Source organism: Ambystoma mexicanum, chromosome 2p, assembly GCF_040938575.1.
Source record: "Ambystoma mexicanum isolate Mex_15411 chromosome 2p, UKY_AmexF1_1, whole genome shotgun sequence".
NCBI classification, from domain to species: Eukaryota; Metazoa; Chordata; class Amphibia; order Caudata; family Ambystomatidae; genus Ambystoma; species Ambystoma mexicanum.
The window spans coordinates 760,384,586-760,403,211 of record NC_090923.1 but is presented as its reverse complement, the minus strand read 5'-3'; the positions used below and the strand labels follow the sequence as shown (position 1 = coordinate 760,403,211).

The 18,626-nt window shown below is 49.7% G+C and overlaps 1 protein-coding gene across 2 annotated transcripts in view; it reads left to right on the top strand.

Moving 5' to 3' along the window:
- The window catches only part of HNRNPUL1 (heterogeneous nuclear ribonucleoprotein U like 1), a 116,336-nt gene extending 98,780 nt beyond the window's left edge, over positions 1-17,556 (top strand). The window contains exons 14-15 of one of the 2 annotated variants that reach the window (XM_069644403.1): positions 8,425-8,688; positions 16,257-17,556. In XM_069644403.1, coding sequence (XP_069500504.1) covers positions 8,425-8,688; positions 16,257-16,400 — 408 coding nt within the window. In that variant the 3' untranslated portion in view covers positions 16,401-17,556. The remainder of the gene's footprint in view (positions 1-8,424; positions 8,689-16,256) is intronic. The other variant, XM_069644404.1, reaches the window with a different exon arrangement.
- The last annotated feature ends 1,070 nt before the right edge of the window (positions 17,557-18,626 follow it).

Sequence of the window (18,626 nt, the reverse complement as noted above, 5' to 3'; positions counted from 1 at the left end):
GCCGTGATGTCAGGCGTCTACCCTGGTGGGAGGCCGGCTGGGAACTTCGTCGGCGTGTGGAGGTCCAGTTCCACCCACCGTTGGGTGCTGGACACTCTGGCCCACAGACGCACCCTGGAATTCCAACGAAGTGTCCTCGCATACCACCCTTAGCCAGGCAGGAAAACCACGTCCCTCAGCTTCTGCTGGAGGTGCAGGCCATGCTGAAGGGCGCGATGGAGCTCGTCCCATAGAGGCTCCAGAGTGTACTCTTGTTACTTCCTCGTCAAGAAGACGGGCGGTTGGAGGCCCTTACTGGACCTCTGTCGTCTGAACAAGTACATCAGATCCCAGAAGTTTCGGATGGTCACCCTTCAGCACGTGCTAGGACAGCTGGAAGAAGGGGATTTCCTGTTGTCGCTGGACTTAGAATTTGCCTACTTTCGCAAGGGACCCTCAAGTTTCTGCGCTTCGTGGTTCAAGGCCCTTCCCTTCAATCTGAAGTCGGCGCCAAGGGTTTTTTCAAGTGCATGGTGCCAGTGGTGGCCTAGCTGCGTCTATGAGGGATCCACTTTTACCCCCATCTGGAAGACTGGCTCATCTGAGTGAAATCGAGGGAGATTGCCATCGCACACACGGCGGAAAACGTCCAGCTGCTGTCGGAGCTGGGGTTCTCGGTGAACTATGCAAAGTCTTGCTTGGTGCCATCGCAAGACGCACTGTTTCTGGGGTCTCGACTCAATGTGTCATGCCTGGCGTCGCCTTTGGAGGAGAGGATAGCGGCCATCCTGGGCAAGGTGCAACGGCTGTTGACCCTGAAGATCGCAAGTGTGAGGTCCATCAAGTCCCTTCTCAGAATGTCGTCATGCATAAACCTTGTTCGACTGTGCAGGCTGCAGATGCAGCCGCTGCAAGAGTTCAATGCCCGTTGGATTCAGGTATCAGGAAGCTTAGAGGACAAGATCTCTCTACATAAATTTTCAGCAAGCGATAGTGGTGGGGTGCCTGCGCGCATCTGTCGGCGGGCTCTGACTTCCAGAACCCACCTCGTCAGGAGACTGTCACGACGGACGCCTCCCTGGAAGGATGGGGCGCACACACTGGAAGTCTCCACGCAAGAGGCCTGTGGCTACCAGAGGAGAAGTTGTTGCATACCAACATACTACAGCTACAGGCAGCATTTTGGGCCCGCAAGTCTTTTTCTGTCTCAAGGGCAAGGTGATGGTGATCTTCGCAGACAACACCACCACGATGTTCTATGTACGGAAGCAGCACTCTCCAGAGGTGCAGGACCTATGGCACTGGGCCGTTTCCCAGGGGATGTTCCTCGTCCCGTTGCATCTGGCAGGAGTGAAGAACATCGCCGATTCCCTCAGCAGGGAGCTGCTGACCCAGAGACCAGTGATTGGTTGTTGGAAGAAGGACAGCTCAAATTAAACTGATTTTTCTTTACCGGGGATTCCCAGCCTAACTGAATTTTTGATGCTTGTTAATCTGCTTAGAATCCCATGCTGTGCGTATGGTCCGACATCCAGTGGTAACCGCAGAGTATTGCCTCTTGTCTTTCGGGGGACCGAAAGGGGACGTCGGCATAGGCGTGTCTGAAACACTATCCCTATCGTGACGTGTGTAGTACCCAAAATCCCTCACGTGCCGAGGTCCCTCAGATTGTTTTTTTCCGCCCAGATAAATGGTCGCCCTATAGCGGAGCTCTTCAAGAGACATTGTTTATCTTACCAAATTGTCGGTTATTCCCCGTTAAGTCACTTCGCCCATCAAGAACATCTTCGACGAAGACTACGGGAGAATAGTCTACGGCTGTGGGTTCCGGTGCCTAAGATCCGGCGTTCGGACTTCCATGTGGTCGGGCCTTCTGGCCGGCCTACACAGTAGGGAAAGTGGGCTCGGGGTTTGCCATACTGTTATGTTTTTCCTCTCTTCCACTGCTTTCCTTTTTGGTCTGGTCACCCTTCCCTTCTGCTGTGGAAAGGACTCCATTTAGATTCTGCCCTGTGTGTAGGGTCAGATATCTGTGGAAAGACGAGCACACGTCGTGTAACGCTTGTCTCCCCCCTAGAGCACGACGAGAAGCGGTGTTCGGCGTGTAAACTCCTTAAACCTAAAACCCTTAAGGAGCACCAGTTAAAGCAGTGGGCCGCGTACAGAATGTCACCTGTAGAGCCTCCCCTGCCGCGACACCAGCCGAAAGTGACGGGGGTACATCGGATGACCAAATGTCCAACGCGGACGTTATAGACTTTGAGGCAGACTATTCTAGGGCCGCCCTGCCCGTCCTCGACCCTTCCAGGCTCGACTCCAGTCTTGTTACAGGGACCACACCCGGTGACAGGGGCGCAAAATCGCACCGCACAAAGCGCACAACCCAAGCGCCCTCCTTGACGACTTCGTCGAAGAAGGCGAAAGCGCCAACGGGTCTGCCGGAAACTTCGGCGGCGCCCACAGATGGGTCTGATCCGAAGCCTTCCCCACAGCAGCGCATGACAACTGGGCATAAGAAACATAACAAGGGCGCTACTCCCCAAGCTACACGTGCCGAAGTTTCAGAACAAGAAACTTCGATTTCGAAGGCCCGTGCAGGCCCGAAAACTACAAATGGGCCTCTACCCGAGAAGCCATCCACTGGCCCTTCTGGGGCCCCGGAAGACATTTTCACTGCCGACACATCATCGGAGGTGTTGTCTCCCGAGATTTGCTGACTATCCGTAAGAGCATCAATAGGATTGCTACGGTGGTGGGCCTAGTACCGGTACTGCCCAGTTATGGGCCAATCTGCCGAAAAGCTTTCCACTGATTGGGAAGACGATCCCGAAGACTCTTACGAAGAAAGCCAGTTACCCCTCTCAAGCATCCTGAGGAGATCCTCTCAACGCCTTAGGACGGAGAACACGCTTCCTACTCAGCTAGGTCCATTTGGGTCATCCAAGTGGACCACGGAGCAATTCGAGGGGTGTATGGATCAGCAGGTGCAGTATTTCAGGGCTTCTGATCAACCTCCGCCGAAAAAAGCTCTGGTAGACCCTAACCCTCAAACACAAGATGTCCAACACCAAGTTGACTATCAAGAAGATGTCCAGATGGACACGTATAGAAACATCTATACAGAAGAAGGATCTTCTTTTCTGGACAACTATGGGGAAGATCAAGGGGCAGCAGACAACTGGGAGGACACCCAGCAGAACGATCACAACTCTTATCGTTTGCCTCGACTCTTCCCCCATCCACCCCGATTCGACAAGCTTCCCCGGTGGATGATCAAATGGCTTTCAACAATATTTTGAAAAAAGCAGCAGAATTCTTTAAAATTGCCACGCTGGAAGCCTTGCCTGAACAAGATTTTGCGGAGGACATTATTAATGAAAAGCCTCCGGCAAGCCAGTCTATCCCTCTCTTGAGCTCTGTAAAGACGGCTGGCCCCTTCCTTCCTCACACCCGCTCAGACTAGGGCTGTGAACCCAAGGGTCAAAACCTTTCCAACCCTCCCCCACCGACCCGCTTTATATCAAAGGACACGCAATCCCAGACTCGCTGGTGGTGACCAACACTCGCAAGAGAGCAGGGGTTCTCCTTGCCACGGGAGAGTCACCCCTAGACAAGGAGTCCAAAAGGTTGTATGCCTTGGGCAAACGGGTTGCGGCAGCCTATACCGCCCGGATTGCCAAGAACACGTTACTGGCAAGCTATGTCAACGCCCAATGGAACCTACTCCAGGAAGGCCTTCAAGAGGTTCCGGAACCAACCAGAGCCAAGATTCTCTCCATTGTCTTGGAGGGCAAACTTGCCAATCAGAATGTTGTAAAAAAAAAAAATACCCTGGACACTGCAGAGACAGAAGGCAGGTCTCTCGCACAGGGTACTCCTAAAGAGGCACGTGTGGCTGCGCACGTCGGGCTTCAGGCCTGAGACCCAGGCATCCATTATCAACAAACCCATCGAAGAGGCCAACCTCTTTGGGAAGGCGGTCGACGATGCGTTGGAGACAGCCAAGTAGGAGCACAAGACTAAGTCGCTGCACCAAATTTCCCAGAAACCCTCTTCAGAGGGGCAGTAATTTTCGACGGTCCTTTCGAGGACAAGCCCGCGCTGCTCAAAACGATTTCGGCACGGGCAACTTAAACTCAAGTCAACCTGCTGCAAGCCCCACTTACTACCCCTAGATGGGTCAGAAGCACGGTAAGAATAGAGGCAGAGGCTCCAATTGCAGAGGAGCGTCAACTTCGGGTCAGAAATGACCAAGTCCAGGTCCCCTCCCATGTCTCTCCGGTCGGGGGGCGATTAACATTTCCTCAAGGCATGGGAGGGGATAACTTCAGACCAGTGGGTCTTAAAGACGGTAGCCCACAGTTACTGAATGGAATTCGCCCGACCTTCACAGTTCAGACCGCCGAAACATCGACGCCTTTCACCGGAACATCTGCAGATCCTGATCCAAGAGGTGGAAGCGCTGCTGGGAAAGGACGCCATAGAAGCCGTCCCGATTCTTCAGGTAAACGAGGGTATCTATTCAGTGTACTTCCTTGTACCCAAAAAGGATCTCACCATGCGTCCTGTTCTAGACTGCGCCCAGCGAACAAGTTCATAAAGCCCCAGAGGTTTTGCATGGTAACACTGCAAGAGGTGATCCCATTGCTAAAACAGGGGGACTTCATGGCAACATTGGATATGAAAGATGCATACTTTCATATTTCAAGGCTTCCAGCGCACAGAAAATGGTTCGTGATTCAGGACAAACACTACCAGTTCAAGGTACTCCCCTTCGGCATAGCCTCGGCGCCAAGGGTGTTTACCAAGGTCCTGGCAGCGGCACATCTGCGCAGACTTTCAGTTCCAGTTTACCCTTACCTCGACGATTGGCTCATCGCGGGGGACTCGTTCGACGTTTGTTTTTGAACACCCAAAAAACAGTAGACCTACTGTTCAGCCTGGGATTTTCTATCAATGAAAAGAAATCCAGCTTAGTCCCCAGCCAAGTAAAACAGTTCCTGGGGGCTCTAATTCGTACGGAAGATGGTCTAGTCTTCCCTTCCAGCGAGGGTTCAGAGCATGCTCTTGTTGCTCAGTATGTAGCCAGTCGAGAGGTGACTGTATGCAAAGCTATGCGTTTGCTAGGGATGATGGCATCATGCATATACTTGGTTCCCTCTCCTCTGCCAGAAGAGTACGAATGGCGACTGCAAGAAGACATTGTATCCAATGTCTTCGCAGAATGGGGGTTTCCAGAGATCGACCTGTTCGCTACTCAGGAGAACGCCCAATGCCAAGACTACGCCTCCAGAACCGATCCAAAGTGAACGGTCTCTGGATAACTTGGTCGGGGAAATTCGTCTACGCTCCCCAATCCCCCACCCGACTCCCCTTATGAACAAGGTAGTACACAAGATGCACCAAGGACCAGTCACCATGATTCTGGTGGCTCCCTTGTGGGCCCGCCAACCTTGGTTCGGGCACCTGAATGAAATGTCCCTCTCCCCACCAGTCAAGCTGCCCTGCCCGTACATGTCCGAGGACAGGGGGGAGACTCTGCACCCATGACCACAAACTCTGAACTAAGCAGCCTGGCTCCTGAGGTCTGAGTTTGGACATCTGCAACTCCCTCAAAGATGCATGGACATACTGAGGGAGGCAAGAAAGCCTAACACACGTTATTGCTATGCCAGCAAATGGAAACGTTTTGTTATCTGGTGCAGTTCCAAAGGCGTCAATCCCACCGATTGCTCGCCTTCACACATTGTGTTATATCTAACCCATCTGTTGGACTCTGGGTTAGTCTTCAATTCCTTAATTCCTTAAAGGTTCACCTAGCAGCGTTGTCCGCCTACACCACGTCACAGCAGAAGGTGTTGTGGTGGAAAATACCTGTGATTAAAGCCTTTATCAAAGGGGTTAAAATAATTTATCCCCCCATCAATCACCCAGCCCCTGGGTGGGACCTAAATGTGGTTTTAACTAGGCTCATGGGACCCCCTTTTGAGCCTATGCATAAAGCTAGTCTGAAAGACCTGACCCACAAGACAGCCTTTCTGGTAGCTATCACTTCTATCAGAAGAGTTAGCGAACTAAAGGCCCTCTCGGTTTTGGACCCCTTTGTTACAGTCCACAAAGATAAGGTAGTTCTGCGCACTCATCCCAGATTTGCACTGAAATGTATTGTGAACCAGTCAACCGAACTACCCACGTTCTTCCAGAGATCTCCTAACGTGGCCGAAAGAAGCCTTCACACACTAGATGTGCGCAGCGCAGTCATGTTCTACATGGATAGAACTAAACCACTGAGGAAAACTAAACAATTCTTTGTTTCAGTGGCAGCTGGTAGAGGAGGGGACCCTGTCTCTAAATCAGCAATATCAAGGTGGATTGTCAAATGCATCACACTGTTTCTCTCTTGCAAAGAGATCTGTCCTTCAAGCCTAGAGCACATTCTACTCGAGGCACAAGGGTATCCATAGCATTCATTGCAAATGTTCCCCTAGAGTCCATTTGGAAAGCGTCAACCTGGAGTTCTGTACACACCTTTACAAAACACTATTGCCTAGACGCTCATTCTAGGTCTGATTCTCAGGTGGGACATCTTTTTTCTACTGTTCCTTCTCACAACCCACCTCCAACTCCGGGTACTGCTCGCTAGTCTATGCACAGCATGTGATTCTAAGCAGATTAACAAGCATCGGAAGACATGCATTACTTGCCGTAAAAGCATTTCTGATGATTGTATCTGCTTAGATTCACACGCGCCCTCCCTGCCTCCCCGCTCGGGGTGGAAGGAACATAGACTTCTTACTACTTTCTCTCTTCATGTACTCCCTATAGCCTTGGGCTCCCTCATGGCAGAAAAAATACAATCTGGGGTACCTCGGTGCGTGAGGGATTTTGGGTACTACACACGTCACAATAGGGATAGTGTTTCAGACACGCCTATGCCGACGTCCCTTTTCGGTCCCCAGAAAGACAAGATGCAATACTCTGCGGTTACCACTGGATGTCGGACCATATGCACAGCATGTGAATCTAAGCAGATACAATCATCAGAAATGCTTTTACGGTAAGTAATGCATGTCATTCAGGAGCATGTGACTCCATGCCAGACCCATGCTGGAGAACAGTTACAAGTAACTTTTTCCTCCATCGTGCTTGATGTTCCTAGAGGAACCTATTGGCGTTCAGCTGCAAAGAGGATTGGTCTAAGATGGCCGCTGGAAGTGATGTCTGTGGCCAATCCAAGATGGCTGTTTGCAGTCCAGTTCCAGACTGATCACCTCTTGCCCGAAATGGACGGAGGACTGCACTCCCAGCTACCCACGATTTGTGACCAAGGGAAAATCTGAGCCCCCAACATGCTCCATAGTTGTGTAATGCCCTTTATCGCCTATCTCCTTCTTACATTTGGTTATCGTACTTGGTTTAGTTAGCCTTCCCCTATGTTAGCCTTGGGTCTGGAAGACCATAGCACCTGCCTGTCTTCTGGCATATTGTTGCTGGACTTAGAATTATGCACACAGCACAGGAATGCTGAAAAAACGCTGAAAAATGCAATTGTACAATACTGGTTTGCTTTCACTGGAAGAAAGCATACTTTAGTTAGAATTCTCAATTGCAACTTAGTTTTCCATATTACAATCCTAAAATACTAGGAAAATAAATATGCACAGCGCTTGTTTGCTCCATGATCGTCTATATACAACACAAGCTAAATGGAAAGAACGTTTCTTTTATCGGTGCAGTTTCATTTTTTTTTATTTTTTTTTGAAAGACTACCGAGAAATGTTTCAGCGGCTTTTCTCCATGGCTTGCAATTAGCTCCATGTAGATGCAAATAAAAAGCAATAAGAATTTTTTGCTTTCTGTCAACTAAACTGACATTTGCACTGCCCTCGGCTCTAAACTTGTGTGTAAATGTACACAGGAAAATAATAAAGCTGTTGTATTTACAAGATTTTCATGCGTGAAGGCCTTGTACGAACCTTATCTGGAGGCCTGCTTACCAGTGCAGCCAGCAGTGAAGGATGGGTGGTGGTGGGCTCAGCAGTTGGGTGAATTTTATTTGGAGTATCTGGGTGGACAGGCTATGTGCAGGGATGAGCAGTAGGGAGTTGAGCAGGAATCTGGTTTGTTGGGTGCCATGTCGGGTGTCAGCCAAACTGTTCTTGTGAACACTGTCCATTTCTGGATCTGGCGCCCCCTCGGAAGGCGCAAATTGCCTGGCTCCGGCACACCAAGTGCTAATTTGAAGTCCTCTAGGCTTTCACTTGGCTTTGGAAAATCATTCAACGAAGCATGTGGATGGAAACATGTAAATTTAGTCCTTTGTAGAATCCTCAGGCAGAGGGACTATTTAGAAGAGCATGGCCCTGCTGGCATATTGTTAGTCAAATGTTTTCTTGACTAAAGTACTTCGCAAGAATCCAATTGAATGCATGATTTTTTTTGCAGCCAAGTTACGGTCAAGGCTTTAACCAGTCTGGATACAGCCAAAGTGGAAGTTCCAATCCAAGCTATAGTAGTTACGGAAGCGGCAGTGGTGGCGGTGCTGGTGGTAGTGGCTATAGCCAAGGATACTCCCAGCCACCACCTTCTGTTCCCCCGCCCCCAGTTTCTGCTTCCGCTCCCCCACCAGCACCTTCCACAGGCCCTCCGCCATCTTCTGCATCAGCACAGAGTTACAGTCCAGCAGGATATAATCAACAGTACCAACAGGTAAGCACCCTTATTAATGATTAGTTTGTATTGTGAGCAGGCTTGTTATGAACACATTATGCTTTAGTGGAAATTCATAAACTGTGGTGGCCAGAGTTTTTAGACTTGTTTAGGGTTGTCTGCACTGAGGTTTTTTCCATTCATCAAATCACTTGTTCATCCCTGCCTATTTGTGATTGCAGCACACATGTGCACTAAATATAAACTTAGCTGCTTCTGAATTGTCACATTCTAACGGACTCCTTCCTGCCAAAAGCATGACCAGATCTAGTGTATTAAGCATTTTTTCCATTGGGCCGCATCCATCTCTTTCCCTACCTGAACCTGCTTGTCCTCTATGCACTCCTTGCAGATCCAAAGATCATTACAAAATCCATTTATTCCTGCAGATGGTGTACATTTTGGATTTGGTACTTGGAGAGGGACCTATAGCCTATCCTCTGTCCCGAGTCAGATTTTCTACTTGCCTTGGCACAAGCTGGCCTACAGATTGGCACTGTGAATGGTTATCTTCCAGCTATTAGTCCCCAGAACAGGGCTCATTTTTCACAATCCCCACTGTTATGCAGCCTTTTTCTTATAGATCTGTTTGAGCCTCTTCATTCCTGTTCTTAGTTTGCTCACCCTTAAGGTGATTTTCTTGGTTGCCTCCACTTCTACAAGACTGGAGTGCTCCCGGCAGTGTTTGTTCTTTTGCCTCCTTCTGCAAGACTGGAGAGTGCTCCCGGCAGTGTTTGTTCTTCCTCCAGATTTAGTGAGGCCCTCCGTTCTGCCCAAGGTAGTCCCAATATCTCCTTCAGAAGAGCCATCTTCTTGGTGTTTCCGCCACCTTGCCCTGCCACGGAAGAGGAACGATTAGATTGGATGGACCAGTTATGGGCCCTTATGTTCTGTCTCTTGTATTAGTGGCAAGGCCAGCTTTTCGTTGGTTACGCTGGTGTTTGTGTTGGTAGGGCTATGACCAAACAGACCCTGTCCAGGTGCGTTGTTCTCTCTCAGAATGCTACGATCTTGTTTGGAACCTGAGGGAGCTATTTGTACCAGAGTGGCTGCCACCTCTGCTCCTGCAGAGGGGATTCTGTCCTGGACACTTTCTAGACTGCTCCTTGGGCATCACTGCACATGTTGGCTAAGCATTACTGGATTCCATTTTGGGCCAGGATGCCAGTTTTGGTTGGGCAGTCCTCCAGAGGTTTCTGGTTTAGGTGGTGGTCTTGCTTTTTGCTTCGTTCCATATCTGCATACTACTTTGGGTGTCGATCATAGAGAAGAAATCCATGGCAGGAAGGAATCCATTAGAAGAACAAATTCTCCACCATGGAGTCTTGCATAGATTCACATGCCCATGAATATTCCCCGTCATCCGGCTGGGAATCCTCGGTAAAGAAAAAATCAGTTTGTTTCATTTCTGAGCTGTCTTTCTCCTAACAACCAATCACTGGTCTCTGGGTCATGCTGCCCCAGCCAATGACTGCCCTCTACCTAAGCCCCTCCTCTGGTAGCCATCTTAGATTTTTACTGCACGTTCAAGTGTTGGGAGTCCTCGTGTTTAGCTCTCTAGCTTTTACTGAAGTTTTGTGTTCTATTGGTCAACCTTCCAATTAACGGGGACCAGTTTTGGGATTCTTCAGGGCCCCTCAAGGGCGGATAGTTTCTTCATGGAGGCTTCCTGAATATTCTCAGACCTGCGCCGTGTGGACCATGCCGGAGGAAAAGGATTCAACGCCCCTGTTCAAGATTTGCTCCTGCTGCTGATTATCTTTCAAAGTGCCTCTACTGTACCCGGCACACAGAGTATTGTACGTTTTGCCAGGAGATGGCCCCTCACATGATGAATAATCAGCACAGGCGGCTAAACGAGTGGCTACAGGCCAAGCCCCCTGCTCTGGGTGGGCCCCAGTAGCACGCCTCTCCAGGTTCCAAGAAGGCTGAGCGGGCATCTAAGTCCTTTGAGGGCCCCCTCCTGTGGGGGTCCACTGCCACCGGGAGCGCCATTGCGACGGGCTCCTCAGCAACCAGGGTGCATTCGTCTCCAGCCTCCGTCACCAATCAACGATCAGGATCTTGGGCCAAGAGGAAGTCGTACCATCCAGGCCAACTCAAGGAGAGGCCCAAGTCCATCCTACTGGAGAAGTCCAAGGGGGAGCGGGGCACAGACCCTCCCCCTAAGGCCAAGCGGGAAGCAGGCCCCAAGACTAGTGCGCCGACGACACAGGTCACTGTCGGAAGAGCAGCAAGGTGGCAATGACCTGGGCGCCCAGCCGGTGCCCCAGCAGCCTATTCTGCCTTCACCTCAGCTGCCACCCCCACCTCAGGTATCTCCTAGAGACCCCTCAGTGGACACTCAGCACTGCATACGCTGATATCGGAGATACAGACAAGGATGCTTATTGCGCCGGCAGCCCGCCTACCACTGACAACGGCCGACAACCCCATGGGGAACCCCCGGCCAAGAGGGTACACATCCACCTCCTTTCCACCCTTTGCTCCTCCCCGAGGGACGAGACTGGTGCAGACACAGCGACTCGAGGCACAGACTACTGTTTAGGGGACCTCCTGTCACTGCCGCCCAGATCTCGACGCCGGACAAGATCGGCTCGTTCCACTCCGCGTCGCAGCTTTTTCAGCTCACCCCCGGAGGGCTTCTTATATCCGCGAAGAGGAAGACCACCCTCTCGGTCCCACTCCTGGATGAAATTTGGGAGGAGGGATTGGTGCTCAGGCTCTGGCGAAGAGGGATCGACTGGATGCTGGACTCAGCGCCCAAGAGCTTACGGGCCCCAGCCTTCCCCCGGATTCTGTAGTGTCTGCGGCGGCCAGGAGAAGTCCTCTAGTGGTACGGCCTCGGCGACTGCCACCCCGCCAAACAGCGAGAAGTTGGATGCCATGGAATGACGGGTCCTTTATTTGCTCAAGGCCACCAAGTTACGGCAGGACGGCCCAGAAGGAAAAGAGCGTCCCTCAGCTGTTGCTGGAGGTGCGGGCCATGCTAAGGAAAGGCGTGATGGAGCTCATCCCAAAAAGTACTCCTGGTACTTCCTTGTCAGAAAGGAGACAGGAGGCTGGAGGCCCATTCTCGAGCTTCGCCGACTAAAAAAAAATCAAATTCCAGATGGTCCCTTCACGTACTTGGACAGCTGGAAGAGGGAACTTCCTGTCGTCGTTGGGCTTGGAGGATGCATACTTCCATATCCCCATTCACAAGGGACACCAAGTCCCTGCGTTTCGTGGTGCAGGGGAAGCACTACCAATTTGAGGCCCTTCCCTTCGGCCAAGGATCTTACAGGGCCTGGTGCTGGCACAGCTGCGACTACGAGGGATTCACATGTAGCCTTATCTGGACTGGCTCTAAGGCGATAGCTGTCACCCACGGCGAAGGCCTGTGACGGAGTTGGGGTACTTGGTGAAACTATGCAAAGTCCTGCTTGATTCCATTGCAGGACGCGCTGTTTCTGGGATCCCGACTCGAGTGTTGTGATTGACATCTCCGTCAGAGAAGATGGCGGCCATCTTGGCCAAGGTACGACTGTTGGCCCTGAAGATCACCTGGGTGAGGTCCATCAAGTCTCTGCTCGGTGTGATGTCATGCATATACCTCATTCGACTGTGCAGGCGTCCACTACAGGTGTTCCTCGATGCCCATTGGATGCAAGTGTCGGGAAGCTTCATGGACAAGATGACACTCGGAATTTCCGTTGAGCGATACGGTGGTGGGGAGTTCACGCACATCCGTCCAGAGGTGCAGACTTCAAGACCCCACCTCACCAGGAGAATGTCACGACGGACGCTTCCCTGGAAGGATGGGGAACCCACAGTCTTCACGCCAGAGGCCTGTGGCTGCCGGAGAAGACATTGCACATAAATGTGCTGGAGCTATGGGCGGTGTTTTGAGCCCTCAAATCGTTCCTGCCGTCCCTCAAGGACAAGGTGGTGCTGATCTTTACAGACAATACCACCACAATGTGTTACATCAGGGTACCTCTCCAAAGAGGTGCAGGACCTATGGCACTGGGCTGTCGCCCAGGGGATGTTCCTCATCTCGTTTCATCTGGCAGGAGTAAAGAATACGGTCGCCGACTCTCTGAGCAGGGAGCTGCGCTCGTGCCCCAAGTGAGAACTACGGCAGGAACAAGCAGATCACCTGTTGATGGGGCTATCCCCAGATTGATCCATCTGCGACCGTGACGAACACCAAGTGCCCGGAGGTTCGCCAGCAGGTTGGGGGGATGCATACTCATTCCCCAGGGACAGCCTGTTTCTGTATGTGTTCCTTCCGCTGCTTCAACTAATCAATCTACTCCAACGGTCCCGGTGCAGGATGATCCTCGTCGCAGCGGTGTTGTCGAGGCAGATATGATAGCTGGACCTTCTCATGTCAGCGTTCCCTCCAGTCAAGCTTCCGGTGGTCGCAGATCTTCTCGCCAGGGAAAGCGGCGCAATTCTGCACCATGACCCAGATCGCTGAACCTGAAGGCCTGGCTCCTTCAGTGTTAGAGTTCGGGGGCTACGATCTCCCAGTGTACCCCAAGGAGGTGCTTGCCAGCGCATCGCCCACTCTAAAATGCTATGGACATAAATGGATGAGGTTCGCCGACGTGCATAGAAGATCGACCCTCTACGCGTCGCGGCTCTGCAGGTACTGCCGTATTTGCGGTCGTTGGCCAAAGCAGGATTAGCCCATACCTCCATCAAAGTTCATCTGGTGGCTATCTCCCGCTTCGCCAGATCCCCGGGATGCTTGTCGCTATGGTCACACCGTCTGATTAAGGAGTTCATCAAAGGACTGTTACGTTCATTCATGCCGGGTGGGAACTCAGTGTGGTGCCGACTAGGCTCATGGGTCCTCCGAGCCTATGCATTCAGCACTGCTGACATTTTTGCCGTGGAAAACAGCCTTTCTTGTGGCCATCACCTCTGCACGACGAGTGAGAGATCCAGGCCCTCATGTAAACCACCTTACTTGACATTCCACGAGATGGCGGTATTGCTCGGGCACACCCTTCCTTCATACCCAAGATGCTGTCAGACTTTAATCTCAACGAGCCCTTGGTGTAACATGTTTTTTCCGATGCCTTTGTCGTCGGCTGAAAGAACTTTGCACTCGCTGGATTTGGCTAGAGCGCTGAAGTTCTATGTGGACCGCACAGTTTTCCAGAAGACGTTGCAACTTTTGGCCCTGTAAATCATGGGAAGGCCCTCTAAGGCTTCCATTTCCAGGTGGCTCTCCAGGTTTTGAGAGCCCATTCGACCACAGCGAGCGCTGCAACTGCGGCGTTCCTGTCTGGTGTGCCCCTGCTGGAGATCTGCTGGGTTGCTACATGGAGGTTGACTCACACCTTCACGAAGTTCTACTGCGTCGATGGATTCCTGGGAGGAGTCCATAGTCGGCCAAGCAGTGCTGTGCAACCTGTTCGCTTGAAGGTGGGCCTGGTGAGGAGATGTGTGTACCATGTATTCTTTATTCATGAGCATGTGAATCCATGCCAGACCCCATCCTAGAGAAGGAACAAGTTACTTACCTGTAACTGTTCTCCAGCATGGGCCTGGCATGGATTCACATGCAAACCGAACCTCTGGATTTTCTTTCTCTTTTCACTTTACATGCTACCAAATCTGAAGATGGCTGCCAGAGGAGGGGCTTAGGTAGAGGGCAGTCATTGGCTGGGGGCAGTATGACCCAGGGCTCAGTGATTGGTTGTTGGGCTAAAGACAGTTTTTTTTTTTCTCTCTTTACCAAGGTTTCCCAGCCTAACCATGGGGAATGTCCATGAGCATGTGAATCCATGCTAGAGAACAGTTACAGGTAAGTAACTTGTTACTTTTGCAATGTGGTGCCGGGTGCAGAGGATCAACGGTCACGGCCCGCATATCCTTCCGTACTTGTCCTTCATCGTACAAGGTGGGGCTGGTGCACTCCAAAGTGCATCTGGTGGCGGTTTCCCGGTCACACCGTCTAGTCAAAGTTCCTCAGGACTGTTTTGATCGTTCCCGCCGGTGAAGGCGCCGGCATAGGAACTCAACATGGTACTGAGGAGGCTCTGGGGGGGGGGGGGGGCTGGGGAGCCTTCAAGCCCCTCTCGTTCCTTTTGTGGAAAACTGCTTTTCTCATGGTCATCACCTCTGCCAGGAGGGTAGGTGAGATCCAGGCCCTGTCCTGCAAGCGGTCATATCGGACTTTCCACGACACAGCTGTGATTGCTGCAGATGCACCCCTCCTTCATGCCAAAGTTTGTCTGAATTCCACCTCAACCTTTGTCGTCTGTGTTTTTTTTTCCGACACCTTAGTCGGTGTCTGAAAGGATTGGCGCGTGCTCTGAAGTTCTATGTGGCACGCACATAGTTTCCAGAAGTTTAACTTTTTGTGAACTTTGGTCCTGTGAACCATGGGTAAGCTTTGTCCAAGGCTTCCATTTCCCTGGTTGCCAAACCGGCCGTCCAAGAGCCCATTCCACCGAGTGATTGCTGCAACGGCACTCCTGTCTGGTGTGCATCTGCAGGGCTGCTACTTGGAGGTCTATGCAAACCTTCACAACATTCTACTGCGTCGACTGGGATGCCAGAGAAGAGTCCAGTGTCGGCCAAGCAGATGAGCATGTGAATCCATGCCAGTCCCCATGCTGGAGAAGGAACAAGTTACTTACCTGTAAACTATTGTTCTTAAGTTTAGATATGGCATGGATTCACATGCGAAATCTCCCTACTGCCACTTTGCGGCGGCTCTATGTGCTACCAAATCTGAAGATGACTGCCAGAGGGGCTTAGGAAGAGGGCTCATTGGCTGGCGGTGGCGGGGGGAGGGGGGGCAGTATGACCCAGATCTCAGTGATTGGTTTAGAGGAGAAAGACCGCTTGTAGGTGAAGTTTTTCCAAGTATGCCTGTACTGACGGTGAATATGCCAGGCCCATGCTGGATAACAATAGTTACAGGTAAGCAATGTTTTCCTTTCTTATGCTACAGTGGAGAGTAATTGTAACTTTATTTTGCTTGTTTTTAATTGTCAAGTTAGCTTGAATGCTTTGCAATCCATTGTTGGCTGGAGTCTAATCAAGAGCTTCCCTGTGCCTTGCACAGCTGATCTCCCCCACTGAATGTCCACTAGTGAGGGCCCTTCTGTATTTAGTATCTTTTCATTTTCCTATCTGTGGAGAATCTTTTGCTGGAAGAGTAGTGTTTGCAGTGAAGGGATTACTCTGGATTCCTAATTAGCTCTGCTTTCCAGCCCCCACTATGACTGGTTAAAATGAGCTGAACATTAACTGAAATCACTGATGCCAAACCATCTGGCATGCCTCAAATGTAATCTGAAATTCACTTAAAAAATATTGTACCCTTTAAATGCCCGCTCTGGGGAGGTTTTGGCATGGCGGCCAGAACTTGGGAATGGGTGAGGGGCATACCGCCATATGAAAGTGCATGTGGATCTACCTTGTATGAATTTTCTGAAGCTTGTGGAACGGGTACGTCAGTTATTTAGCGCCACTTTTAATTTGATTCTGCAAAATTGTTTTTTTAAATCAATGGTGAATAAAGGTGCGATGATTCTTCTTTCTTTTTGTTGTTTACTCAGCAGTGGAATCAATACTATCAGAATCAGAGCCAGACCCCTGCATCGACATCTACAGCTACACCCAGCCAGGGTCAGGGTCAGGGCCAGGGCCAATGGAACCCATATTATGGCAACTATGAATATTCTGGAAGTGGCTCACAGTAATGTGGTTGAAGATTACAAAAAATCTATTTGTTCAGTTTGGCCTTCAATTGGCCACCGGAGTAATTTTTGACATTGTTGCAGGAAAGTAGAATGTTCACCAGGGGTGAAAAAAATCCTAGCTCTAGATGCTCTCCCTACCACTGGAAGCGAGGTTGTCCTTTGATTTCACACTTTGGTTCATGCGCAAGTAACACCCTTGATTGGCACTTTTTCAGCTTCCTGGATTAGCAGTCTTTGAAGGCAAAAGTCTGAAATTTCATTGGTGCCAGGAATCAAATTTGTGAACATTTCATCTTAGAATCTTCTAAAAGCTACATCTTCAATTTTTTAAAGTTTTCAGTTACAAAGGGGCGTGTTTTCTGTTTAGAGAAGGATTGAGTGGTGGCAGCTTTCACTTGTCTTTTTAATCACTGATGTCCAGGAGGGAGAGAACGGGCATTATAGGATTTATCCACCTGTTGTAAACCCTGGTTTCATTCCTCTGTTCTGGATTGTCAACAAATTAATTTCTCTGCAATAAGGCATGCTCCTTTTCCCATATACCCCTTAAAGGATAACTGTCTGTTAAACCCTTACTATACTTTTACTTCGATAATGATAGTATATATTTAAAACAGCTACTGGCTTAAGAATTTGTCCTTAACTTCAGAATAGCTGTATCCACTTTGTCCATGGATTACCCTTTGTTTTCCCAAAATTGTAATAGTAAAAAAAAAATCAGAGCTTTGAGACCTGATGCCGATGTGTACATTCTTCCAGGATGCGTTCCATTGTTTATTTGTTTAAAAATGAAAGGACACATGTTTTATGGTTGTTTTTTATTTTTTAGAATTTTATGTAACTGGGTCAGCTGTTAATATTGCATCAACGCTATTTCTTTTGCTGGAATTGAGGTTATTGGGTCATCTTGGAATGTGAAACTTTTTATACAGTGTCTAAGTTTCCATAACTGTGCACATGCTTTTGTGTTGAGTTTGATTGTACCTGCTTATTTTGTATTTGGAGAGATTGAACATTGACCTTGAAAATGTTAAGTTTGTACCCGTCATTTTTATTTTGTGTGCTGTCCCCAAACAGCTCTCCTTCTAAAGGAACACTGTTCAGGCAAAGGATTGGTAAAACTGCAGTGCAAATAAAATAAACCCCTTTCCAGTTAGTTTGTGTGGCAAGAACATGTTTTCAAATGTTTGCAGCACCCATGCAATGGTACATGTTTGATGGAGGGGGTCAGTATGCCATAGGGTGCATGGCATCATAGTGCTGTAAGATTGTGAAATTATTTGGGACCTTTCTGTACTATGTCAATTAAGACTCTCCCGTCTTCCTAACTTGTTGGCAAAGGCCTGCTACTATAGCAATCCTAATGACTCCATGTTGCACTAAGGCAGAAACTTAATGTTTAGAGAAATAACTATGCAAACTTTCAATGACCTCAAACAAGATACATTGTCCTGAATCCCCAAGTGACAGTTCCTCTATTTTGAACTGCCTGTTAAGTCCGAGTGAAGGAGCAAGGAAAAACAGCAGTGAGAGGATCCTTTGGTGCCGATGACTCAATTGGCATAGGGCTAGGCTATAGGAACAAATGGGAGCATATGTTTGGTAGTTACTATTTCTGATGCTTGTTAAGTCACTTAGAATCACATGCTGTGCATATAGTCCGACAACAGTGGTCACGGCGGAGTATTGCATCTTCTCCAGCATGGGGTCTGGCATGGATTCACATGCTCATGAATATTCCCCATCAGGCTGGGAATCTTCAGTAAAGAAAAAAAAAGTTTCAGTTTCGATTCTGAACTGTCTTTCTAATAATCAATGGTCTCTGGGTCATACTGCCCCAGCCAATGACTGCCCTCTACCTAAGCCCCTCCTCTGGCAGCCATCTTCAGATTTTTACTGCATGTTCAAGAGTCCTCGTGCTATAGCTCTCAAGCTTTTACTGCATATTGCGTTTTTCAAAGTGTTCAAGCTCCACCTATTCATCCGATTAACGGGGACCCGTTTTCGGAAGCTTCTATGACCCTCAAGAGCAATTTTTTGTCAAACTTCACTTCTTGGAGGATTCCAGAAAATTCTTGAGGCCTACCCCGCATGGACATGGCCGAAGATGAGGGAGACTCAACGCCTCTGTTCAGGATCTGCCCAGAATGTGGAATACAGAACATTTTCCTGGAGGATGGGCACTCCTGGTGCCTTTACTGCCTACACTCAGACAAATCGCACGTG